The sequence below is a fragment of the Oncorhynchus gorbuscha genome, linkage group LG23 (genome assembly GCF_021184085.1).
Source record: "Oncorhynchus gorbuscha isolate QuinsamMale2020 ecotype Even-year linkage group LG23, OgorEven_v1.0, whole genome shotgun sequence".
Lineage (NCBI taxonomy): Eukaryota > Metazoa > Chordata > Actinopteri > Salmoniformes > Salmonidae > Oncorhynchus > Oncorhynchus gorbuscha.
In genome coordinates this window covers 55,979,493-56,005,128 of record NC_060195.1, presented here as the reverse complement: position 1 = coordinate 56,005,128, position 25,636 = coordinate 55,979,493, and the positions used below count along the sequence as shown (strand labels likewise).

The 25,636-nt window shown below is 45.6% G+C and overlaps 1 protein-coding gene across 11 annotated transcripts in view; it reads left to right on the top strand.

Annotated features, from left to right (window-relative positions):
- Nucleotides 1–22,882, top strand: part of LOC124011410 (CLIP-associating protein 1-B-like) — a 43,231-nt gene extending 20,349 nt beyond the window's left edge. Inside the window, exons 16-41 of one of the 11 annotated variants that reach the window (XM_046324749.1) lie at nucleotides 593–670; nucleotides 842–1,009; nucleotides 3,374–3,420; nucleotides 5,240–5,419; nucleotides 6,800–6,907; nucleotides 7,496–7,651; nucleotides 8,354–8,458; nucleotides 9,184–9,246; nucleotides 9,682–9,812; nucleotides 10,065–10,309; nucleotides 10,555–10,618; nucleotides 10,749–10,751; nucleotides 10,930–11,093; nucleotides 11,847–12,069; nucleotides 12,338–12,439; nucleotides 13,464–13,607; nucleotides 14,135–14,250; nucleotides 14,465–14,584; nucleotides 14,978–15,119; nucleotides 15,522–15,756; nucleotides 16,138–16,211; nucleotides 16,373–16,540; nucleotides 16,717–16,845; nucleotides 18,540–18,746; nucleotides 19,652–19,768; nucleotides 19,984–22,882. In XM_046324749.1, coding sequence (XP_046180705.1) covers nucleotides 593–670; nucleotides 842–1,009; nucleotides 3,374–3,420; nucleotides 5,240–5,419; nucleotides 6,800–6,907; nucleotides 7,496–7,651; nucleotides 8,354–8,458; nucleotides 9,184–9,246; nucleotides 9,682–9,812; nucleotides 10,065–10,309; nucleotides 10,555–10,618; nucleotides 10,749–10,751; nucleotides 10,930–11,093; nucleotides 11,847–12,069; nucleotides 12,338–12,439; nucleotides 13,464–13,607; nucleotides 14,135–14,250; nucleotides 14,465–14,584; nucleotides 14,978–15,119; nucleotides 15,522–15,756; nucleotides 16,138–16,211; nucleotides 16,373–16,540; nucleotides 16,717–16,845; nucleotides 18,540–18,746; nucleotides 19,652–19,768; nucleotides 19,984–20,067 — 3,373 coding nt within the window. In that variant the 3' untranslated portion in view covers nucleotides 20,068–22,882. The remainder of the gene's footprint in view (nucleotides 1–592; nucleotides 671–841; nucleotides 1,010–3,373; nucleotides 3,421–5,239; nucleotides 5,420–6,799; nucleotides 6,908–7,495; nucleotides 7,652–8,353; nucleotides 8,459–9,183; nucleotides 9,247–9,681; nucleotides 9,813–10,064; nucleotides 10,310–10,554; nucleotides 10,619–10,748; nucleotides 10,752–10,929; nucleotides 11,094–11,846; nucleotides 12,070–12,337; nucleotides 12,440–13,463; nucleotides 13,608–14,134; nucleotides 14,251–14,464; nucleotides 14,585–14,977; nucleotides 15,120–15,521; nucleotides 15,757–16,137; nucleotides 16,212–16,372; nucleotides 16,541–16,716; nucleotides 16,846–18,539; nucleotides 18,747–19,651; nucleotides 19,769–19,983) is intronic. The other 10 variants (XM_046324751.1, XM_046324752.1, XM_046324761.1 and 7 more) reach the window with 10 other exon arrangements.
- Nucleotides 22,883–25,636: the final 2,754 nt, after the last annotated feature.

The window sequence follows — 25,636 nt, the reverse complement described above, 5'->3', positions numbered from 1 at the left end:
CTTAGAATTGTCCCCCCTCCTCAACAACTCAGTGTTGTATTGCCGTGTTGTAGGTAGCTACTGTACCGTAAACCTTTTTTCTAGCCACTGCCCAGTGAGTTTGTGATGAGCCCGTCCAGGTAACATGAAACTACGTTGTTGTCAGTGAGTGGCTCCTCATCTCAGCAGTTTCCATGGCAATGCCAGGGAGGGATATCTATCCCATAAAAGCACACTGTGCTTCATCATTGTGGTGAAACCAAATCTCTGACTGGGATGTCAGGGGAGCTCTCTTGTCGCCTTCTCATTGATTTACTCTGCGTCCCAAATGGCACCGTATTCCCTGTATAGTGCACTGCTTTCGACTAGGCCCCATGGGCACTACTTTTGATCAGAGCCCTATGGGCCCTGGTCGAAAGCAGTGCACTATATAGGGAATAGGGTGCCATAGGGCTCTGGTCGAAAGCAGTGCGGTATATAGGGAATAGCGTTGGCATTTGGGACGTAACCGTAGCGTTCTATGCTGTGGTGGTTTTGGTGGAGAGGAGGGTGTTGGGATGCTGCAGGCAGAGAGAATGAAGCTGGTGTTCCTACTCTTCTTGATCCCTCACAGGAATGTAGCTGTTCTGACAGAGACCATCAAGAAAGGAGTCCATGATGCAGACTCCGAGGCCAGATCAGTGGCCAGGAAGTAAGTCACTCTCACACTATGTCGGACATGCATTAACCATGTTCCTATTTGAAAATATGAGTTCGCCAACATCGCATGTCGTCACGGAAACAACTTTTCCTCCGCATTTGATGTTTTATCTGCCGACCTGAAACATTGCCCCGTTGACGACAGGCTGTGTCACTGTTTCAGGTGCTACTGGACGTTCCACGGCCACTTCAGCCGGGAGGCGGAGCAGCTGTTCCAGGCTCTAGAGTCGTCCTATCAGAAGGCTCTCCAGTCCCACATGAAGAGTTCTGATAGCATCTTGTCCCTCCCTGCCTCAGACCGCTCCTCCTCCTCCTCACAGGAGAGCCTCAAGTGAGACACTCCACCCGTTCTTTCCTTCTGGCCCTCTGTCTCCCTGTCTCCTTTCTTCTCTCCATGTCTCTGTCTTTCTCTATAATTTTCTGTCTCTCGCTCTCTCTGTCTCTCTCTCATAGTGCTCTGTCTCTCTCTCTCTCTCTCTCTCTCTCTCTCTCTCTCTCTGTCTCTCTCTCTCTCTCTGTCTCTGTCTCTCTCTCGTAGTGCTCTGTGTGTGTCTCTCTCTCTCTCTCTCTCTCTCTCTCTCTCTCTCTCTCTCTCTCTCTCTCTCTCTCTCGTAGTGCTCTGTCAATTCAATTCAAGGGCTTTATTGGCATGGGAAACATGTGTTAACATTGCCAAAGCAAGTGAGGTAGACAACATACAAAGTGAATATATAAAGTGAAAAACAACAAAAATTAACAGTAAACATTACACATACAGAAGTTTAAAAACAGTAAAGACATTACAAATGTCATATTATATATATATATATAATGTACAAATAGTTAAAGGACACAAGATAAAATGAATAAGCATAAATATGGGTTGTATTTACAATGGTGTTTGTTCTTCACTGGTTGCCCTTTTCTCGTGGCAACGGGTCACAAATCTTGCTGCTGTGATGGCACACTGTGGAATTTCACCCAGTAGATATGGGAGTTTTTCAAAATTGGATTTCTTTTCAAATTCTTTGTGGATCTGTGTAATCTGGGGGAAATATGTCTCTCTAATATGGTCATACATTGGGCAGGAGGTTAGGAAGTGCAGCTCAGTTTCCACCTCATTTTGTGGGCAGTGAGCACATAGCCTGTCTTCTCTTGAGAGCCATGTCTGCCTACGGCGGCCTTTCTCAATAGCAAGGCTATGCTCACTGAGTCTGTACATAGTCAAAGCTTTCCTTAATTTTGGGTCAGTCACAGTGGTCAGGTATTCTGCCGCTGTGTACTCTCTGTGTAGGGCCAAATAGCATTCTAGTTTGCTCTGTTTTTTTTGTTAATTCTTTCCAATGTGTTAAGTAATTATCTTTTTGTTTTCTCATGATTTGGTTGGGTCTAATTGTGCTGTTGTCCTGGGGCTCTGTAGGGTGTGTTTGTGAACAGAGCCCCAGGACCAGCTTGCTTAGGGGACTCTTCTCCAGGTTCATCTCTCTGTAGGTGATGGCTTTGTTATGGAAGGTTTGTGAATCGCTTCCTTTTAGGTGGTTGTAGAATTTAACGGCTCTTTTCTGGATTTTGATAATTAGTGGGTATCGGCCTAATTCTGCTCTGCATGCATTATTTGGTGTTTTACGTTGTACACGGAGGATATTTTTGTCTCAATTTGGTGTTTGTCCCATTTTGTGAAGTCTTGGTTGGTGAGCGGACCCCAGACCTCACAACCATAAAGGGCAATGGGCTCTATGACTGCTCTGTCTCTATCTCTCTCTCTCTCTCTCTCTCTCTCTCTCTCTCTGTCTCTCTCTCATAGTGCTCTGTCTCTCTCTCTGCTCTCTCTCTCTCTCTAGTGCTCTCTCTCTCTCTCTCTCTCTCTCTCTCTCTCTCTCTCTCTCTCTCTCTCTCTCTCTCTCTCTCTCTCTCTCTCTCTCTCTCGTAGTGCTCTGTCTCTATCTCTATCTCTCTCTCTCTCTCTCTCTCGTAGTGCTCTGTCTCTCTCTTTCTCTCTCTCTCTCTTGTAGTCCTCTGTCTCTCTCTCTCTCTCTCTCTCTCTCTCTCTCTCTCGTAGTGCTCTCTCTCTCTCTCTCTCTCTCTCTCTCTCTCTCTCTCTCTCTCTCTCTCTCTCTCTCTCTCTCTCTCTCTCTCTCTCGTAGTGCCCTGTCTCTCTCTCTCTCTCTCTCTCTCTCTCTCTCTCTCTCTCTCTCTCTCTTGTAGTGCTCTGTCTCTCTCTCTCTCGTAGTGCTCTGTCTCTCTCTCTTTCTCTCTCTCTCTCGTAGTGCTCTGTCTCTCTCTCTCTCTCTCTCTCTCTCTCTCTATATATATATCTCTCTCTCTCTCTCTCTCTCGTAGTGCTCTCTCTCTCTCTCTCTATATCTCTCTCTCTCGTAGTGCTCTGTCTCTCTCTCTCTATCTCTCTCTCTCTCTTTCTCTCGTAGTGCTCTGTCTCTCTCTCTCTATCTCTCTCTCTCTCTTTCTCTCTCTCGTAGTGCTCTGTCTCTCTCTCTCTCTCTCTCTCTCTCTCTCTCTCTCTCTCTCTCTCTCTCTCTCTCTCTCTCTCTCTCTCTCGTAGTGCTCTGCCTCTCTCAGGTAGTGCTCTGCCTCTCTCTCGAGTAGTGCTCTGTCTCAGTTTCTCTCTGTCTGTGATATGAGGAGTAGTAGTATTGAAGGAGTATTGATCTCAGTCAGTCAGGTTAATCACTGTTTATCTCTCTGTCTGTCTCCACAGCCGCCCTCAGTCTGCCAAGAGCTCCATGGGAAACACCGCGACCAGGAGTAAGGACTGTCATTACATCACTATCATTACATCACTGTCATTAGTACCGCTGACGTTACTACCTCTGACGTTAGTACCGCTGACGTTAGTACCGCTGACGTTAGTACCGCTGACGTTAGTACCGCTGACGTTAGTACCGCTGACGTTACTACCTCTGACGTTAGTACCGCTGACGTTAGTACCTCTGACGTTACTACCTCTGACGTTAGTACCGCTGACGTTAGTACCGCTGACGTTACTACCGCTGACGTTAGTACCGCTGACGTTAGTACCTCTGACGTTAGTACCTCTGACGTTACTACCTCTGACGTTAGTACCGCTGACGTTACTACCGCTGACGTTACTACCGCTGACGTTGTACCGCTGACATTAGTACCGCTGACATTAGTACCGCTGACGTTACTACCTCTGACGTTACTACCTCTGACGTTGTACCGCTGACATTAGTACCGCTGACATTAGTACCGCTGACGTTACTACCGCTGACGTTACTACCGCTGACGTTACTACCTCTGACGTTACTACCGCTGACATTACTACCGCTGACGTTGTACCGCTGACGTTACTACCTCTGACGTTGTACCGCTGACATTAGTACCGCTGACGTTACTACCGCTGACGTTACTACCGCTGACGTTAGTACCGCTGACGTTACTACCGCTGACATTACTACCGCTGACGTTACTACCGCTGACGTTGTACCGCTGACGTTACTACCTCTGACGTTGTACCGCTGACATTAGTACCGCTGACGTTACTACCGCTGACGTTACTACCGCTGACGTTGTACCGCTGACATTAGTACCGCTGACGTTACTACCGCTGACGTTGTACCGCTGACATTAGTACCGCTGACGTTACTACCGCTGACGTTACTACCGCTGACGTTACTACCGCTGACGTTACTACCGCTGACATTAGTACCTCTGACGTTACTACCGCTGACGTTACTACCGCTGACGTTACTACCGCTGACGTTACTACCGCTGACGTTACTACCGCTGACGTTACTACCGCTGACGTTGTACCGCTGACGTTACTACCTCTGACGTTGTACCGCTGACGTTACTACCGCTGACGTTACTACCGCTGACATTAGTACCGCTGACGTTACTACCTCTGACGTTGTACCGCTGACGTTGTACCGCTGACGTTACTACCTCTGACATTAGTACCGCTGACGTTACTACCTCTGACGTTACTACCGCTGTCGTTACTACCGCTGATGTTAGTACCGCTGACGTTACTACCGCTGACGTTGTACCGCTGACGTTACTACCACAGACTGGAGAAAATATCTCAGATCTCTTCTATCAGTTAAATGATCCACAGCTCTGGATATAATCAGAGACCAGAAGATATATTTTTCATAAAGATGTCGATCATGATTTTTCAAGCACAGCAACAATGTCCGTGACATCTACTGTCTGAAATCTATCCAGTATCCATGCACGTTGTAAAGATAGTATGGGAACTGACCCTGTATGTAGTGTCTTACTTTCTGGGGTTCTTCCTAGTTTTATTTCCTGTGAGTTTTGTTTCTACCTTGTGTTATTTGTAGTACTACATTGATATTGATCACGTCATTGTTGGGTTTAGAGTTTGCAAGAAAGGCATTTCACTGTACTTGTGCACGTGACATTCCAACTTGAAATGGGAGTTTGGTTTATAGCTTTCCCTCTTTTCTCGCCCTCTCTTTCCTCTCTCTATACGAAATGCGTTCGGGTAGAGAGCTTGGCTTATAACCATTGTTCCTCTCTCCTCCCTCTCCGTTTCCTCTCCTCCCTCCCTCTCTTCCCTTCACTCCTCTCCCCGAAGCGAAAGCGGCTTCCTCCAGAGGTCCCACCACCCCGGGCTCTCTACAGCGTTCCCGTAGCGACGTGGACGTGAACGCTGCCGCCACCGCTTGTGCCAAGACCAGGATGACTCCCGTGCCCTCCTCGCCGGCCCCCTTCAGCGCTGCCTCCGCTCTGCCACCCGGCTCCTACGCCTCTCTTGGTGAGCCAAAAACATATGTTCTCTGTGTGTGTGTGTGTTCTTATTAAGCAGTAAGGTCCGAGGGGGTGTGGTATATGGCCAGTATACCACAGCTAAGGGCTGTTCTTAGGCACAAGTGCCCGGATACAGCCGTTAACCGCGGTATAGTGATCATACACCACAACACCCTTGGGGCGCCTTATTGCTCTTATAAACTGGTTACCGATGTAAATAGAGCAGTGAAAATAAACTGTTTTGTCATTCCCGTGGTATGCGGTCTGATGTACCACGGCTGTCAGCCATTTCGGCATTCAGGGCTTGAACCACCCCATTTTATAATTCTATTTCTGTGAGCCTCATACCTTCACAGACACTGACTACGGGGGATATAGGACCATAGCATGGAGATTTAACAACAATTTCAATTTAATTTTTCAAAACGTGATGATTAAAATACATCTTAAGGCCTTTCCAAAATCTTGTAAACCCCCCCAGTCTTCCATATGGGGATTATCCTGCTAACTTCTGTTAACCTCTCTCCTGGACTCTCCTGCTCTTGTTTTTGCCCTTAGACAACACACCTGGTAACATTAGACCAGAGGATAAGATGAGATGGCTAACTGTGTGTTTGTTCTTGATGTGTGGGAGCTGGAAGACTTCATCTCTGTCCCCCTTTTGGTCTGTGTAATATACTGCGCCATTATTCACAGTGGTCGTCTTTGTAGTGTGCTCCGTCATTGGATATATACGCTGCTCATCTGTGGAACTCTGCATGGACTGTCTGCATGGTAGAACTACGTTGAACTGGGTCATCAGGACTGGGGTGGGTAGCCAGGGAGAGGAGACCGAGACATTGATTGTGTCCACAAATAGACCTGTCCAACTCACATGGCAGCCTCAGTGTCTGTTGGGTTAATGACTTTTATCGTTGCCTGTTTAACTGTAATTTCATGAAATCCTGTTGTGCTGTACTCTCCTTTTCCCCTGAATGAACCACTGTCCTACCTAGAACAGAATACTGGATTAGACTTGTTGTGAATCATGTTTCTCTATTTGTATCTATTGTTGTGAATGAATATGTTGAGATGGAACATTTGTTATAGAGGATGAGGCATTTGTGACTTGAGATTTCTTGCTTGGACCAGCTTAATAGAGAGTTGAGTGCATGTGTCTGTTGAAATGGCTGGCAGCAACCTGCAAGTATAGACTAGCCAGTGTCTCTGTTTATGTATGAAATCTCTGGCTGTAGGTGATGATGGCTGGTGTCACCAAGCCGGGTGTGTCTGCATTTGAATGGAATCTGTGTCCACGGGAAGTTAAATCTGTTTTCTCCCTCCCCTCTCTCTCTCTATCACTGTCTCTCTCCATCTGTCTGTCTCTCTCTCTCTCTCTCCCTTCCAGGCCGTGTGCGTACCAGGAGAACGAGTTCGGGGAGCGGCGTGGGGGCGAGTCCCTCTGTCACAGACAGTAGGGGGAGAAGTCGAGCCAAAATGGTGTCAGTGTCTCAACGTGAGTGTCTTCTCCCGATATATGGGCAACACGCCGTAAAGAAAAAAGACACATTGTTTCTCTTGATCAGTGTTTCTCTAGATCAGTGTTTCCCTAGATCAGTGTTTACCTAGATCAGTGGTTCTCTAGATCAGTGGTTCTCTAGATCAGTGTTTCTCTAGATCAGTGTTTCTCTAGATCAGTGTTTCTCTAGATCAGTGTTTCCCTAGATCAGAGTTTCTCTAGATCAGAGTTTCTCTAGGTCAGAGTTTCTCTAGGTCAGAGTTTCTCTAGGTCAGAGTTTCTCTAGGTCAGAGTTTCTCTAGGTCAGAGTTTCTCTAGGTCAGTGTTTCTCTAGATCAGTGTTTCTCTAGATCAGTGTTGCTTGATTCTGGTCCTGGGGACCCAAAAGGGTGCACATATTTGTTTTTTGCCCTGCACTACACACCTGATTCCACTAATCAAGTCATCAAACTTTTAATCAGGTGTGTAGTGCAGGGCAAAAACAAATATGTGCACCCTTTTGGGTCCCCAGAATCAAGAATCACCTTTTACACATGTATGTATTTCTCTCCCTTTATAAATACACCATACTATCTCGTGCTGCAGCTGGCAGTCGGTCTGGCTCCCCTGGTCGTCTCCTGAGCCACACATACGGCAGGATCCCCAGGGCAACTGGAGCGACAACGCCAGCAGACAGGAGGCCTAAAGTCCCCCGCAGTCATGGCTGCAGCCGAGACACCAGTCCAGACAGATCAGGCCTGGGTAAGGACCAGGAAGGACAACACACAGATACACTGAAGACAGAAAACAGCCCCTCTACAGCTGTACTCCTCCTCTCCAACCTCTCTGCTCTCTGAACCGCCTCATTTCCTGTCTGTCACTGAATGCAACCTCCTCTCCTCTGTCCTGACTAATTCCACTCCTCTACTCCGCTGGGCTCTCTCTCTCTTTTTCTCTCTCTCTTTCTCTCTCTCTCTCTCTCTCTCTCTCTCTCTCTCTCTCTCTCTCTTCTCTCTCTCTCTCTCTCTCTCTCTCTTCTCTCTCTCTCTGGGCTCTCTCTCTCTCTCTCTTCTCTCTCTCTCTCTCTCTTTCTCTCTCTCTCTCTTTCTCTTCTCTCTCTCTCTCTCTCTCTCTCTTCTCTCTCTCTCTCTTCTCTCTTTCTCTCTTCTCTCTCTCTCTCTCTCTTTCTCTCTCTTTCTCTCTCTTTCTCTCTCTCTCTCTCTCTCTCTCTCTCTCTCTCTCTCTCTCTCTCTCTCTCTCTCTCTCTCTCTCTCTCTCTCTCTCTCTCTCTCTCTCTCTCTCTCTCTCTCTCTCTCTCTCTCTCTCTCTCTCTCTCTCTCTCTCTCTCTCTCTCTGAGTGTGTTGGGCTGTCTGTCTGGCTGTGCATTATAAAGCTCTTTCGTCTTCCTCCTGCTGCTGCTCTCTCTCTCTGTGCCGCCCCCCAAACCACCACCACTATGCTAGCGAGGAGTCGTATCCCCCGGCCCAGCATGAGTCAGGGCTGCAGCAGGGACACCTCTAGGGAGAGCAGCCGGGACACCAGCCCCGCTCGGGGATTCTCTCCTCTGGGTGAGTACGGTATAGTAACATGCCCAGCCCAGAGACCATAGCCACCATGCCCCTCAAATGCTTGGTTGTCCGGGGTCCTGAACCCTGACTAGCCCCTATCTAGAGTAGAACACAAAGGCCATCATCAGACCACAAGGAAACCAACCGAAACCAACCTCTTCTTGCTTCCATCTTCTGCATGCCTTTTACTTGTGTCTTTCAAATGGTTCCTTTTCACCCCTGAGTGACAACCACATTTTCCTCAGCAACCATTTTTTACTAATCATGCCAGAGTTATTGATGACATGGCACGGGATGAGTCGATGCTTAACTTGTGTCCGCGGTCAGCTTATGGACCTGCCATCAGAGCCTTTGTGTCCAACCCCGGGACGCCTCTCAACCTTTTTCCCGCGAATGTTTGCATGAAGCCAGTTAGCGTTGCCACATGGTAGAATTCCTCCTGCTCGGGTTGACAAGTCATGTACTGTATGAGTTGAAGAAGATGAGGTGTCTAACTTCACGTGTGTGTGATATCCTCTCCCGGTTTTCCATCTGTAGCTCGACAGATGGTCAAAACTATCTGTTGATAAGCCACTGGTTTCTAAGGTTACGGTTAGTTTTAGAATAAGCGTTAGGCTAAGGGTGACGTTTAGGGTTAGGATAAGTGTAAGGTTAGGATAAGGGTTAGTAAGTAGTTGGGACTATCCAAGTAAAGTGTCACCCCACTCCCACTGTTCCTCCTCTAGCGTCCAGACGTGTCTCCCGCTCCACCAGTGCTCTCCACTCGGCTGAGTCTGTGGGCCACTCAGGTGACCTGTCCTGCATGTCTCTATTAGACCAGACAGATGGCATGTCAGTGTTCCATCGTGCAGTTCACCTCGATCACCCACAGAGGGCGATGGAGAGTTGAGCATCCTCTTTATTTCAGTTTGGATGCGTCTTATTTTTCAAGTCAATCTGTGTTATTTTGTGTCATTCTGTTTTGTTAGTACACTTTCTTTTATTGGCCCTTATACTGTGCTATAAAATAAAACTTAAATTCATCATATTATTATTTAGTGTTTTCTTCTCTTGAGTTTCTCATGACCTGCTGATGAAATTTGCTTCATTCGTTTTTCCCCCTGTGACTTTACACCCTCTATAATAGGTCGACTGCTTTTCCTTCGTAATACTACTGTGTTACTGTGCTCCTATAATACCACAATACTATTCTAAAAGTACTACAATATCTCTGTTTCCTCCAGAGCGTCTAGGTCTGGCCCACCAGGCCCGTATCTCGGCCTCTGTCAACGCCATGAGGATCCTCAACACCGGGACCGAGGTGGAGGCAGCTGTAGCCGACGCCCTGTTACTAGGAGACGCCAGGAACAACAAGGTGGATGTTTACCCCGGCATGTGTGACTTAGAGTCTCTATCCTCTTTACCATCGGAGTCTCTTGGTGGAACATTTTCTTGGATTCGCATCTATGTGGACTCTTATTTGCCTCTCGAATGTGTAGTCAGTCTTATGGCAGCTTGTTGAACAGGAAGTGTCGTTGGTTTCTCTTCCCTCGGTGGCATGACTTAGTGAGCATGCTGTATGTGCACCTGTATGACCATTTGACCTCTTAACCCTTGACCCCCTCAGCGGCGGCCAGTCAGGCGGCGGTACGAGTCCCCGGGCATCTACTCAGACGACGACGCTAACAGCGACGCCAGCAGCGCCTGCTCTGAGCGCTCGTATGGCTCGCGGAACGGCGGCGCGCCCCACTACATGAGACAGACGGAGGACGTGGCCGAGGTGCTGAACCACTGTGCCAGTTCCAACTGGTCTGAGAGGAAGGAGGGGCTGCTGGGACTACAGAACCTGCTCGTTAGCCAGAGAATTCTCAGGTGGGGTAGAGACCATCTATTTTTGTTTTGAACTTTTGTAATGTCGTGTATTTGAGGCCGTCACTGAGACAACTGTGCTCTAGATACAAATCTGTTTTCTCTGCTACTGCACGGCAAGCGGTACCGGAGCGCCAAGTCCAGGACACAAAGGCACATGTGGCAAATAAAGTTTTGACTTGATTTGAAATCTGGCTGAAACCAAAAGGATTGATCGCCTTACTTTTTTTCCCACTCGTGTGTCTCAGTCGTGTGGAGCTGAAGCGGTTGTGTGAGATCTTCACTAGGATGTTTGCTGACCCACACAGTAAGGTGAGCCCCCAATCGATTCCCCCCCGTGTCTGATATAACCTGTGTTCTGACGGGACGCTAATGTAGTTACTGTACTAACGGTCTGTTTTTGTGTCGCATGGTGGTCTTTGCGGTGGATTTATAACATCAGCGAGTAAGTGTGTTTTTTGGTTTTGTCTGTCACTTTTTAATAGTAATGCAATCGAATCCAACTATTCAGAGTTGATTGGTTAATTATTGATGTTCTGTATGTCGTCCTACTGTAATACTCCTTAACAGTGAAGTAAATATGTATAGCCTATTGTTGACGGGCTGGGTGGTCACTGTGTCAGGTGTTCAGCATGTTTCTGGAGACCCTGGTAGACTTCATCACCCTGCACAGAGAGGACCTGCAGGACTGGCTGTTTGTCCTGCTCACCCAGCTGCTGAAGAAGATGGGAGCTGACCTCCTGGGTTCTGTACAGGCCAAGGTCCAGAAGGCTCTGGACGTCACCAGGTCAGAACTAAAGCCTCATCTCTATTAGCGTTTTCACACAGGTGTTGTTGTTATTTCTTCTTCCCTCCACTTTATTTTTTTCAGCACGATTCCACCCACTATGGTGGATGTGTAACCAGGCCAGCTCAGTACAGCTTGGTTTGGCTTTGCTTGGTAGTGTGAAAAGCCCTTAGATGTTGCTTTTGTCTGTTTGTAGAGTTTCTAGTGCAGGGTTCCCCCCCATGTTAGTCCCCCCATGTTTGTCCCCCATGTTTGTCCCCCCATGTTTGTCCCCCCATGTTAGTCCCCCTGTTTGTCCCCCCATGTTAGTCCCCCCATGTTTGTCCCCCATGTTAGTCCCCCAATGTTTGTCCCCTCATGTTAGTCCCCCCATGTTTGTCCCCCCATGTTTTCTGAGCAATTTATTCATTTTTTTGCATTTTCATTGTTGGACATGTTTTTTAAAAATCAGGTCCAGGTGATTTTAATTTGGGAAATCTGTTCCCAAGTATTTCCACACATAAAAGAAAGATACGTGATAATATACAAATGAGGTTTGAAATTATTATGTTTTTGTCAAATATTATATCGGTTTGGGCTTCTTCCAGTCAATTTGCCATTTACAAATTATTTGTAATTGGGTAGCGGCCCCATGACAATCCGCGCAAGAAAAAAAACGTCCCTTGCCTGAATCTAGTTGCTGATCCCTGTTCTAGTGGATCAATCCCTCCCATCTCATGCCCTTTTCTATTTCTTTTCCTCTCTCTTTCCCAGGGACTCGTTCCCGTTCGACCAGCAGTTTAACATCCTGATGCGTTTCATCGTGGACCAGACCCAGACCCCCAACCTGAAGGTCAAGGTGGCCATCCTGAGGTACATTGAGTGCCTGGCCCGTCAAATGGACCCCGCAGACTTTGTCAACTCCAGCGAGACGCGCCTGGCCGTCTCCCGCATCATCACCTGGACCACGGAACCAAAGAGCTCCGACGTCCGGAAGGTGGGTCGAGTTGTTTTTTTTTGTTTCCATAGCAACAGCGTCAGACTTTCTTTCTTTTTTTGACTTTGTATTTCACAGGGACAATGCACATTAATCAGCATTTCTGTAAATGTCCCAGATTTAACCAGCCGGACAATTTTCAACTGATCAGCCGAAGCTCTAAAATAACTATTGTTTGCTGGCTTTATCCCTTTTTTGGTTGTTTTTATTTTTGTATTTTAAACGGACCATTTCCCCACCCTACCCGTCGGTCGACCCCCAACCCCAGAGCTTCCACCATAGCTGGGCAGGTGAGGAGTTGTCAGGCAGGCCCAGCACCACCGTAGCCTCTCTACCTGGAGAGGGGAACGTGGAGGAGAGGTGCAAGCAGGTAGTAGAGCCCCCCCGACCCATCAGTCAGCTGCACGGTCTGCAGTCTGCCTCACATAACTTCCTCAAGCCTGGGCTCTCTGTCTCTAATCCAACTCCGCCTTGCTGGCAGACACAGAGTTGTTTCTGCTTTATAACTGGGGATGTAAAGGGCAGTGCAGGGGTGGGAATGGGAACTGAAATGGCTCTGAATGAGCCAGAACACTTGTTTCTGCTTTCAAAGTTTTCTTCGTAATGAGTGAATGTTAAAGGGGCAATCAGCAGTTGAAAAGATAACAAGGTGTCGACCCCAACACTGTTTTGCTAAAAAAAAAGATGAGAGATTGGGCTGGAGAAATGCAACCACTCTCAAATTCATAGACCGAGCTGGGGATGCAAGGACTAACCATCCATGATATCAAAATTATAGTTTTAACTGTGTTTTGAGGCTATACCGTGTTTGTTTTAAGTTTACTTTGTTTACAAACAATGGAGTTATACAAGCTAATATTTGGGTACTTATAAGTCAAACCGTTTATGTCACAACTGCAGATTGCCCCTTTATGCGACGGGGTGGTAATGGGCAACACAATGGCTCTGAATGTGCGGTAATATTGTGTTTTTCTAATAGCCTGTGCTGCTGTTACTTGTTACTCATAGTTCTTGTTTATCTGCAGTGACCAGGTTTGGTTGACCAACATGCATGGAATTTCACCCGAGAGCATTGCGATGCTGGTTCTTGAACTGGTTTACAAGAACTGACATTGGTTCTAACTCGCCTGACTAACTGAATGCTAGCCGAACCTCAACAAATGTGTGCTTCTGTATTTCCGTTCGGTGCATATGGATCATGTGTTCGCCAGAACGTTGACTGATGTGACTCGTGGTTCCGTGAGAGCAGAATGGGCTTGTCGAATGTTCCCTCTCTTCTCTAAGGGCCAAACATTACCTTGATAGGCACTTCACTGTTGCGTGATATCGCATATCACTGTTAGTGGAGGAAAAGTGAACGCCCTCTTTGATAACCTCTAACCTTTGACCTCCAGGCGGCCCAGGTGGTTCTGATCGCCTTGTTTGAGCTGAACACCCCAGAGTTCACCATGCTGCTGGGGGCCCTGCCCAAGACCTTCCAGGACGGAGCCACTAAACTGCTGCATAGCCACCTGCGGAACTCCAGCAACACCGGAGTGGTAAGACCTGACTCTGACGTTCACGCCTAGTCAACGTCATCGAGAGGATGAGACTGAGCAGGGCTAAAATGGCTGGATCCCAAATATCTACTCACCACGAGAAGAAGAGTAGGGAATTTGCTCAGGAAGGTCCTCTTCTCAATGGCACCGTTAGCCATCAACATAAACCTTGCTTGCTGTAACATGGACAATTGTAATCTAAACATACTGGTATAGCATCAAATGATTAAGCAATAAAGACAGAGGAGGTGTGGTATATGGCCAATATACCACGGCTAAGGGCTGTTCTTAGAGTGCCTGGATACAGCCCTTAGCCGTGTTATATTGGCCATGTACCACAAACCCTGAGGTGCCTTATTGCTATTTATAAACTGGTTACCAACGTAATTAGAGCAGTAAAATAAATGTTTTGTCGTACCCGTGGTATACGGTCTGATATACTACGGCTGTCTGCCAATCAGCATTCAGGGCTCGAACCACCCAGTTTATAATGTACTGTACCTGCTCCGATTCTGTGTGATCCGCAGGCTTCTCCCAGTAGCACCATGGGACGGACTCCTCCCCCGCCTCGCCACCCCAGCAGTCGCAGCAGCCCCCTCACCTCTCCCACCAACTGCTCCCGTGGGGGCGCGCTCTCTCCCAGGTAGGTCTGACGTCGTAACCTTTTAATACCTGGTCCCCAACACACCGTAGAAGTTGGTTACATCACTACTAACTTAACTAACGACAACAAGTAGTCCGCCCCCCCCCCGCTCGGCTCTGATCCCTCCTCACGTCTCTCTTTTTCTCCCTCGCGCCTCTATCCCCCCTTTTCTTTCCCTCCTTCCCTCCCTTGCCGTGCTCTGGGCACACTACAGTCGGCTATGGGGTTGGAGTGCCGATGGCCTGTCAAAGTACCCCCCTCCCTTCCCTTCTCCTCTCTCCTCCACCCCTGCTGCCCCCTCCCTGAAGACCCTACGAAGTGCTTACTCTCCCAGGTACATTGTCACATAGCTGTGTCATCCTTGATTTGTCCCTAACCCACGGTCTCTTTTGTTTTTCCTTTCATTTCATTCTTTAATTTTTCTTTTCATTCCGCAGCAGCAATCTGTGCTCTCATGTGTCCACATTTCGGGGGATTCACCACATTAACACCTTGACTCCCCAGTCTGTTCCACTCTGTCTCTGTCAACGCCTGTTATGCACGGTTGATCTTTTACATGAGAAACTGCTTGAAATGACATCTTTACGTACTAGGGGAAATAAAATGGCGTCGTTTCAACCAGTTTTTCCCCCCCGCTTTTGCCCACTGGGCAGATGTCTTCTTCCTGTGGTGGTGATGTAAGTGTCATACTTGATTAATAACCCTCCCCTCCCGGTGTGACCTGAAGCATGTTGGAGTACGACACAGAGAACCTGAACACCGATCAGATTTATAGCTCCCTGCGAGGCGTCACTGAGGCCATCCAGAACTTCAGCTTCCGCAGTCAGGAGGACCTCATGGAGCCGAGCAGAGGCAAGAGAGAGGACACGGTGAGGGGCTTTGGCAATTCCCTAATATTCTCCACTCACTCACTCACTCACTCACTCACTCACTCACTCACTCACTCACTCACTCACTCACTCACTCACTCACTCACTCACTCACTCACTCACTCACTCACTCACTCACTCACTCACTCACTCACTCACTCACTCACTCCCGCTCATTGATTTACAATATTTGGGTTGGTGTTAGAATGGACTAGAGGGAGTGTCTTCCCACAGCCCATTCCTTTTAAATCCAGAGGGGGAAGTGAACAAGTGCACTTGTTTGGCAAATGTTCTCTCTGGTGAATATTTGTATCTTCTCTAGAATGGACATATGTTTAGTTATTTTTATAAAACTCTACGTTTGTTATGTTACGTTTTAACAATAGTCTTGTTTCTCCTCAGCCGGGTGTTGGAACAGCATCACACATCACTGGTGCCGACGTGGTGGAGGGGCCCGGGGGTCGCACGGCCCTGGACAACAAGACCTCCCTACTCAACACCCCCTCCCCGCGTTCCTTCTCCGGGCCCCGGGGCCGCGACTACAACCCCTACAACTACACAGACACTATCAGCGCCTACGACAAGGCTGCCCTGAAAGAGACGGTGTACGAGGACGACGTGGAGCAGCTTCGAGATGGTGAGGCTGTCTCAAGGGTCTGAAATGGCACCTTTTGTTCCCTATGTAGTGCACTACTTTTGACCACCCTATTCCTTACGTAGCTCTGGTCAAAAGTAGTGAGCTATATAGGGATAGGGTGCCATTTTGGATGGTCATAAAACATTTTAAGCAATAAGGCCCAGGTGTCGTATATAACACAAACCACGCAGGTGCCTTATTGGTATTATAAACTGGTCACCAACATCATTAGAGCAGTAAAAATACATGTTTTGTCATACCCGTGCTGTACGGTTGTCAGCCAATCAGCATTTAGGGCTTGGACCACCCTCTTTATAATAGGCTATATATTAGCTGTAAGGTAAGACTCCCCCACCCCCCTCTCAACCCTCTTCCTCGCAGGCCGCCAAGAGTGTGGTGGAGAAAACAAGATGCTGCACACCAAGAACAGTTCCCCTGCGGAGCAGCTGGAACTGGTGATTGATTTAATTCATTTAACAACAATCTTTTCAGTGTTTTACTATAGCTACATAATAACACTATGAAGTCACGGCCATGGAGATCCTATCAAATTCCATTTAGTGATCTATATGTAATTCAGCGGTCACTGACTAATATCTATTGTGGTCGTCGAAAGGCGGGTGAGCTGCTGAAGGAGCTGTCTAACCCCAGTGAGAGGCCAGAGGAGAGGAGAGGAGCCCTGGTGGAGCTGCTGAAGATAGCCCGGGAGGACAGCCTGGCAGTGTGGGAGGAACACTTCAAAACCATGCTGCTCCTGCTGCTGGAGACCCTGTCAGACCAAGATGTAAGGACTCTGGAGGAAATGATAAATGGATGGATGGATGGATGGATGGAGAGATAAAGTAAACTCCTGTCCTGGGAGCAATGCCACAATCTGATGTTTTAATCCATTGTTTTTCATTCCACTGTCTCTGAATGGTTGGTTCTGAGCATGTCGTGTCCTTTTCCCCCAACCTGCAGCACACCATCCGGGCCCTGGCACTACGAGTGCTGAAGGAAATCTTACGTAACCAGCCAGCCCGCTTCAAGAACTATGCAGAGCTCACCATCATGAAGACTCTGGAGGCACACAAAGACTCCCACAAAGAGGTAGCGCTCACTCGCTGTCTCTGTTTATGAGGCTCTGCTTTAGAGGACATTCTAAGTCTACACATCTTGAGTTAATAGCCTCGCCTGTACCAGTCAAAAGTCTTAGAACACCTACTCATTCAAGGGTTTTTCTTTATTTTTGCTATTTTCTACATTGTAGTATAATAGTGAAGACATCCAAACTATGAAATAACACATATGGAATCATGTAGTAATGAAAATGGTGTTATATTATATATGTGATATTCTTCAAAGTAGCCACCCTTTGCCTTGATGACAGCTTTGCACACTCTTGGCATTCTCTCAACCAGCTTAAGGAGGAATGCTTTTCCAACAGTCTTGAGGGAGTTCCCACATATGCTGAGCTGCTTTTCCTTCACTCTGTGGTCCAATTTATTCCAAACCATCTCAATTGGGTTGAGGTTGGGTGATTGTGGAGGCCAGGTCATCTGACGCAGCACTCCATCACTCTCCTTCTTGGTCAAATACCCCTTACACAGTCTGGAGGTGTGTTTTGGGTCATTGTCCTGTTGAAAAACAAATGAATAAGCGCAGACCAGATGGGATGGGGTATCGCTGCAGAATGCTGTTTTAGCCATGCTGGTTAAGTGTGCCTTGAATTCTAAATAAATCACCAGCAAAGCATCCCCACACCATCACACCTCCTCCTCCATGCTTCACGGTGGGAACCACACATGTGGAGATCATCCGTTCAACTACTCTGCGTCTCATGAAGACACAGTGGCTGGAACCGAAAATCTCAAATTTGGACTCATCAGACCAATGGACAGATTTCCACTTGTCTAATGTCCATTGCTTGTGTTTCTTGGCCCAAGCAAGTATTTTCTTCTTATTGGTGTCCTTTAGTAGTGGTTTCTTTGCAGAAGTTCGACCATGAAGGCCTGATTCTCCTCTGAACGGTTGATGTTGAGATGTTTCTGCTACTTGAACTCTGTGAAGCATTCATTTACGCTGCAATTTGTGAGGCTGGTAACTCTAATGAACTTATCCTCTGCAGCAGAGGTAACTCTGGGTCTTCCTATCCTGTGGCGGTCCTCATGAGAGCCAGTTCCATCGTAGCGCTTGATTGTTTTTGCAACTGCACTTGAAGAAACTTTAAAAGTTCTTGAAATTTTACGTATTAACTGACCTTCGTGTCTTAAAGTTATGATGGACTGTCATTTCTCCTTGCTTATTTCAGCTGTTCTTGACATAATATGGACTTGGTATTTTACCAAATAGGGCTTTCTTCTGTATACCACCCCTATCTTGTCACAACACAACTGATTGGCTCAAGAAATTCCACAAATGAGCTTTTAACAAGGCACACCTGTTAATTGAAATGCATTCCAGGTGACTACCTCATGAAGCTTGTTGAGAGAAGGCCAAGAGTGTGCAAAGCTGTCATCAAGGCAAAGGGTGGCTACTTTGAAGAATCTCAAATATAAAATCTAGTTTGATTTGTTTAACACTTTTTCGGTTACTACATGTGTTATTTCATAGTTCTTCGGTCTTCACTAATATTCTACAATGTTGAAAATAGTCAAAATAAAGAAAAACCCTTGAATATGTAGGTCTGTCCAAACTTTTGACTGGTACTCTACATGTACCCTTCTCAGCTAATAAACCAAAATGAATCCATTCCATGATCAACCATTTCACCCTCCTCATTCTACCCTTCCCTCTCTACCCAGGTTGTGCGGGCAGCAGAGGAGTCAGCCTCCACCCTGGCCGGCTCCATCCACCCAGAGCAGTGTATCAAGGTGCTGTGTCCCATCGTTCAGACAGCTGACTACCCCATCAACCTGGCTTCCATCAAGATGCAGACCAAGGTGATCGAACGCATCACCAAGGAGTCCCTGCACCAGCTGCTGCCTGACATCATACCAGGACTACTGCAGGTAAAAAGGGCTTTATAGGTCAAGTTGAATGATTGGTTAGTCCATTGGTTGATTTGTTGATGTGCTTACTGATTAGTTGACACAGAATAGAAGCACTTGAAATGTATCTACTTCAAATAGAAGCACTTGATATGCATCTACTTCAAATAGAAGCACTTGATATGCATCTACTTCAAATAGAAGCACTTGAAATGTATCTACTTCAAATAGAAGCACTTGATATGCATCTACTTCAAATAGAAGCACTTGAAATGTATCTACTTTAAATAGAAGCACTTGATATGCATCTACTTCCAGTAAAGTGTTGATGCTTGGGGTTTAGTTACATAAGATAATGACTTTCTGTCCTTGGGATTATGCCACACTGTCTAGACACTGAGTATATACAAAACATTAAGGACACCTGCTCTTTCCATGATATAGACTGACCAGGTGAATGCTATGATCCCTTATTGATGTCACCTGTTGAATCCACTTCAATCCGTGTAGATGAAGGGGAAGAGGCAGGTTGTAGAAGGAATGTTAAGCCATGGATTGTGTATGTGCGCCATTCAGAGGGTGAAGGGACAAGTCAAAAATATTGAAGTGCCTTTGAACAGGGTACGGTAGTAGGCGCACCGGTTTGTGTCAAGAACTGCAACGCTGCTGGGTTTTTCACACTCAACAGTTTTCCATGTGTATCAAGAATGGTCCACCACCCAAAGGACATCAAGCCAACTTTACACAACTGTGGGAAGCATTGGAGTCAACATGGGCCAGCATCCCTGTGAAACGCTTTCGAGACCTTGTAGAGTCCATGCCCTGACGCAAAGGGTGGGGGGCTGAAACTCAATATTAGGAAGGTGTTGCTAATGTTTGCTGTACTCGGTGTATGTCTAATATTGTTCTGATGTCTCTCTGTACAGGGGTATGACAACACAGAGAGCAGTGTGAGGAAGGCCAGTGTGTTCTGTCTGGTTGCTGTCTACTCTGTCATCGGTGAAGAGCTGAAGCCCTACCTGGCCCAGCTAACAGGAAGCAAGGTACGCTACTCTCTCATCTCAGCACCCTGTCTGGGTCGGTCTCAAATGGCACCCTATTCCTTATGTAGTGCACTAGGAAATAGGGTGCTATTTGGGATTCGGCCAATGTCTTCTTCTTTTTTTCAAGATCTACTGGTCGCAGAATGTTTTTCAAGATCTTGAATCGTCTTGTTGGGATGTGTTGGTTTCATTCAGCGTCTTTACTATCCCATCAGATGAAGCTGCTGAACTTGTACATAAAGAGAGCCCAGACGTCCACCAGCAACAGCAGCAGCTCTTCAGACATCTCCTCATACTAATGAACATGGCCCTCCGGCTTCATCCATGTGTGTGCAGGTACATACAGTACAGGGTTATGTTCATAGGGCACCAAACGGTGCAAAACAGAATGAAACAGGAAGGGACTACCTGGACTACCTGGACTACTGGTCCAATAAGAAACACTAATTTTCTTTTCTTTTTACCGTTTTGAAATATTTTCCATGGCGTGCCCTAATGAACGTGACCCAGATAGGGAAACAGTTGTGCCTCAATCTTTCTTTCCAGACCTCCTTGTGGTTTAATGTATTCTAATAAAGGCTGTAGGCTGTTCCTTGTTGGGAAACCCTATTGCCTGTTGCAATCAGTATTTTATTTCCTTCTGTTTTGTCGTCTTGTAAATACGTTTATTCCACCTTTTTTTATTAAGATACGAATGCGACACTACTTCAGACCTAGTCGAATGAATGTAAAGAGCTTTGAATGAAACCGGAGTCCTTTTTAAACCGTCTGAAAGGATTTCATGTTGATGGAAGCAGAGTGTCGCTCTGCACACGGCCGCCTCATTGCCTCTGTTCCTACTCGCGATGGACAGATGGGCTTATTTGGAAACGTGCTATTTGTAAAGGGGCAGTTTAAAAATGGAGATTTTGATAGTAATTGTTCTGTAGTATTTGCAGTCTGAAGAATTTGTTCTTATATGCTATGTTTTTATTAAGCCTGTATTTTAAAGAATAATCCTTGTGAAGCGGTAGAATTTCTTAGTGAGAATCTAAAAAAAATGTTCATTTCCATTAGTGGGAGAAGATCATTTGGCTGGCCAATGATTAGTACATGCAGTGAATAAGCCTCTGTAAACTGCTTCTGTGTGTAACACCTGTGTTTTGACTGTGGTTTGGGCCCAACAACTAGTGAAGGAATGTTTTCCTTTTTCACAAGGATTACAGTCTCACCCTTCATACATTATTATTATGGAAGGGGAGTTATTGGTTGAGTTGGTGGCGTTTGAGTCTGCTGTTCTTTGTGCTTTAACATTCGGGCCACGTTGTAATGAGTCAAAACTACTGGGATCTGAAGTATTCTTGCAAATGTAAGAGTCCTAGAATTTTCAAATGTGAAATATTTAGTCTAAAATCGAAATATGGGCAGTACCTATTCGTCACATAGTAGAGAGACAATGACAATCTGACGGATTAGTCGATGATCTAAGGACATTTTAAGTGCCAGTGCAAATATTATTATTTTTTACAATTTAAAGACAGGGGGAAAAAAATATGTATTTTAAATTGAATCCAGCAATAATGAATTAGTTACAAAAAATCCAACTACTTGGATAAACTTCTTTGTCAAAGCACTGTAAATGACCATTGTAAGTGAACCATCCTTGTTTGAAATGTATAGATGTCATTTTTATGCGCACCTATGAAATGTTACTGCTGCTTTCGAAATACTAATCATGGCGTTAAACCTCATGTATTTTACTCTCCTTATTATGAAGGTTAAAGGTACAGTTGTTTCGGTTAGAACAAGAATTCAGAGTTGGGGTCAATTCCATTTATATTCAGTCCATTCAGAAATTCCAATTCCCAATTTTCCTCAATGATTGTCTATGGGGATAAAAATGAAATTGCAATTTCAGTTTACTTCCTGATTTGATTGAAAGGAATTGAGCCCATCCCTTGTTAAAAGTCCAGATAAAGGTGGCGTGTTACTGAGAACACTATCGGGCCTTACTGTTTCTGTAGTACAGTTTCACTACATTGACTGTTAAAATGTACTGTAACAGTGCACAATGTTTCTCTATTTCTCAAATGTGAGAACTCAGCAATTTTATCAGCTATGGCTATGACCAAGTACAAAATGTTGTCAAATACAAAACACAGTATTTCTTTTGTTAGACTTGCCTGTTGCAATTGAATCAAAAAAGAAACTCAAAACGAGTGTTTTGTACAGTACTTTTAATCATTGATTCACAGACTTGTTATAAAAAGAGAGTCCGAGAGAGACCTCGTTTGCATGCGAGGGAACATGCAATATTATACCCAGCAACCTCCATGATTAACTAACATTCCCAACTGCGACTTTATGTTGAAGAAACGTTGCTTCTAATCTATGAATGTCTGGTCAGCTTGTATTATATAACACACACACACTATTGATATCCATCACAGCTACCAAGCTAGGGCTGATTTAACAGACCAAACATTGTATACTATACTGTAATTGTATGCTGTGTGCACACACTGGCCTGTATCAAAAACCAAACCCTATTATCCTCAAGCCATGTATCTTGAGTGTGTATTTGCTTGTGCCTTGTTTTAGTTTTTTTTTTACAGTATACCTGCAATATTAATCCATACTAATAGCTTCTGAATACTGCTTTTGAATTGTTTTGTTTTTTTGCCCCTATTTCGAAATGCTGTATTATACATCATGAATTAGACGGGAAAGGTGTTGCGTCGAAGACCAAGGTTATGTCCCAAGTGGCACCCGATTCCCTACCCTTGTCGGACCCGGTCAAAAGTAGTGCCCTATATAGGGCATAAGGTTCCATTTGGGATGCATCCCAAGGCTGCTGTAAATAAAGCCAATATGGCAGTATTTTCCCACAAATGTAATATTGGCTTGGCTGTTCTATTCCTTGTGAACCACTTACAGTGCTTCTTCTGTTTAGCTTCAGTCATTGTTTTACCCCTCCCGTACCTATATTTATATGCCGTCTGTTCTATTTTCTGTGTGTTATGACTGCTGTACATATTTCATGTTTTGTTCACTTCTTTCACCCGTGATTGAATTTGTTGAAATTTAAACTTGAAATAAACCGGCTTCAGTCCCTGTCCGAAGCATGTAATCACATGTGTTGTATATTTGAAGTATAAATTGAGAGCAGATATACAGTATCTTCCCGAGAATGTGGGAGGGAAAAAAATCTCCTGCAGGACATGGGAATAGCAGCAGATGGCGCTCTTTGCATTTTGTTGAGAGGGAAAAAGCATCCTCTGTGTATTTATTTAATATATATTTTTTAAAATAATTTTGGCTGCAAAAGTAGGCTACCACGGTCCTCTGCCCTCTCTGCTTCTCACCGCGTTCCTTCCATTGAAAACGAATGGGAAGCGGCGTTTCACCGCGCGGCACCGCGTGCCATTGTACACGGCATTAGAGGAGGCAAACTGAAAGTTGAATTGAACAGTTATTAGCTGTCCTGCTGCTCTTATGGGCTCACAGGTGCACCGTAGCCTTCCCCAATCAGGGGTAGGATAGAGGGCACAGACCATTACACTAGGGATGTGGTGGATCAGCAATGAGACCGCAGACGCTCATTTGTCACTGCCTCATCCTTGGTTTGTGTGCGTTCTCCAGTCATCTGAAGACTCACCAATAAAGAGTGGAAAAAACACTATCGCCACCTGCATCATTAGTGATAAAATAAAATAAAAGTGTTAGTAGGTTGGCCAGCTTTGAAGTGGATTCCCTGTATTGTTTGTTACAATCAGCAGCATATGATTAAATTAACATTGGGGCAAATGTGTGACCACTGAGACATCCAGGTTTTATACCAGTTTTAACTAGGCATTCACCCAAGACTCCAAAAAGGTCCTTTTTCAATTTGAGATCAAAAGCTGAAGGAGAAACGGTGCAGTAGCTACGGTGCGTGGCCTGTCAGGCAGCTACCTCGTCTCCACCGTCCTTAATAACCTAAAACAGTCTCATTAAGGCCGGTATCTCTCTGCGGTGGCCGCGTCTCATCTCCGACACGCCGCCACCAAGGTCTGCTCTACTCGGCTCTATTAGTATTCACACGCTGTTGAAATTAATTTTATTAAAGCCCCTTCCATTTCCACTGCCCGGCCAACCCCCCTTCTGTTTAAAGATCTTTATGGTGTATGATTAGCACACATGTCCCCAAGCATGCAGGGGAGTGGCGGCTGGGTCGGGAGGTCGCCATAATGAAAGAAAACAACTTCATTGTGAGATGACTAGGCCATAAATCATCGGCCATTTTCTATAAATCACGGCAGATGGCAGGGAGCGGTGTGGGGACTCATGGGAGCTCGTATGCCCCTGTGCATGATGGGAATGGTGGTAGCATTACCGCGGCAGCAGACGCTGGCAGACTAAGAGGTCAGTGAGGAGAGGAAGACAGTGGGGCAGAGCAGGCAGTGGGGGAGAGAGGAGAGGTTTCCTTCCTGCTGTGTGTGTGTGTGTGTGTGTGTGTGTGTGTGTGTGTGTGTGTGTGTGTGTGTGTGTGTGTGTGTGTGTGTGTGTGTGTGTGTGACTGCACTACCGTACCTGCCTGATGAGCAGCAGGACCCCGGAGGTCTCGGTAACAGCACCTCTCCAGGCTGCCCTCCGTTTAACGTGTCTAATCTGCCTGTTTAATATGGAAGGGCCCTCATCAGGCCCCTGGCTTAGTCCCCCAGCTGTAGAGAGCAGATCAGCACCAGTGTCAAACTGACACTAGATGTCTGCTGATCTGGGAATCCAGGAGGTGGATTTCTCTTTTTTATTATTCAGGATGATAAGAAACTGGAACAAAGTAGGATTCAGGGATTGATGTGATAGTCAGTGTTTTAAGCAGTCTGAACACACCACATGTCATGTCATTTCAAGCCAGCAGAGAGCCACTTCTAGTTACAAGGATATTCTGTATAAAATAATTCAATCTGATGATAAAAAAACAAAACAAGAACACCTTACAAACACTCTAATTCAATGCCTGTTAATGATTGTATCCCTTCTGAAGATGTGTGATGTGAAATATACAGTACCATTCAAAAGGTTGGACACACCTACATTCAAAAGGTTGGACACACCTACTCATTCAAGGGTTTCTCTTTAATTGGACTATTTTCTATGTTGTATAATAATATAATAATAGTGAAGATGTCAAAACTATGAAATAACACACATGGAATCATGTAGTAACCAAAAAAGTGTTAAAACAAATCAAAATATATTTTATAGTTGAGATTCTTCAAAGTAGCCACCCTTTGCCTTGATGACAGCTTTGCACACAAAAAAAAAAAACTCTTCAATGAGTATGTGTGTCAACTTTTGACTGGTATTGTATATGTTTTTAAAGTAGTGATTACACTATAATCAATCTAATCACTGTATGTATAGTAAATGTCTTAAAGGCCTTCTGGACAAATTTGTTCGTGACTTAAAGCTGTTCCATGTGTGTCCACTAGAGAGAGCTCAAGGGCTGCTAAATTGAACTAGACTGCTCTAAGTTGACAACACTTCAACCTGTTGAACATGCATTCTACAATGGATCAACACCATTTCATACATAGGCTATAGAATATGTTTTTGTTATTCTGTCTGTATAATGTTCTCTCAATTTACAGTGAGCACTTCGAAGTAGATTATAAACTCAGCAAAAAAAAGAAACGTCCTCTCACTGTCAACCGCGTTTATTTTCAGCAAATTTAACAGATGTAAATATTTGTATGAACAGAACAAGATTCAACAACTGAGACATAAACTGAACAAGTTCCACAGACATGTGACTAACAGAAATGGAATAATGTGTCCCTGGACAGAGGGGGGGTCAAAATCAAAAGTAACAGTCGGTATCTGGTGTGGCCACCAGCTGCATTAAGT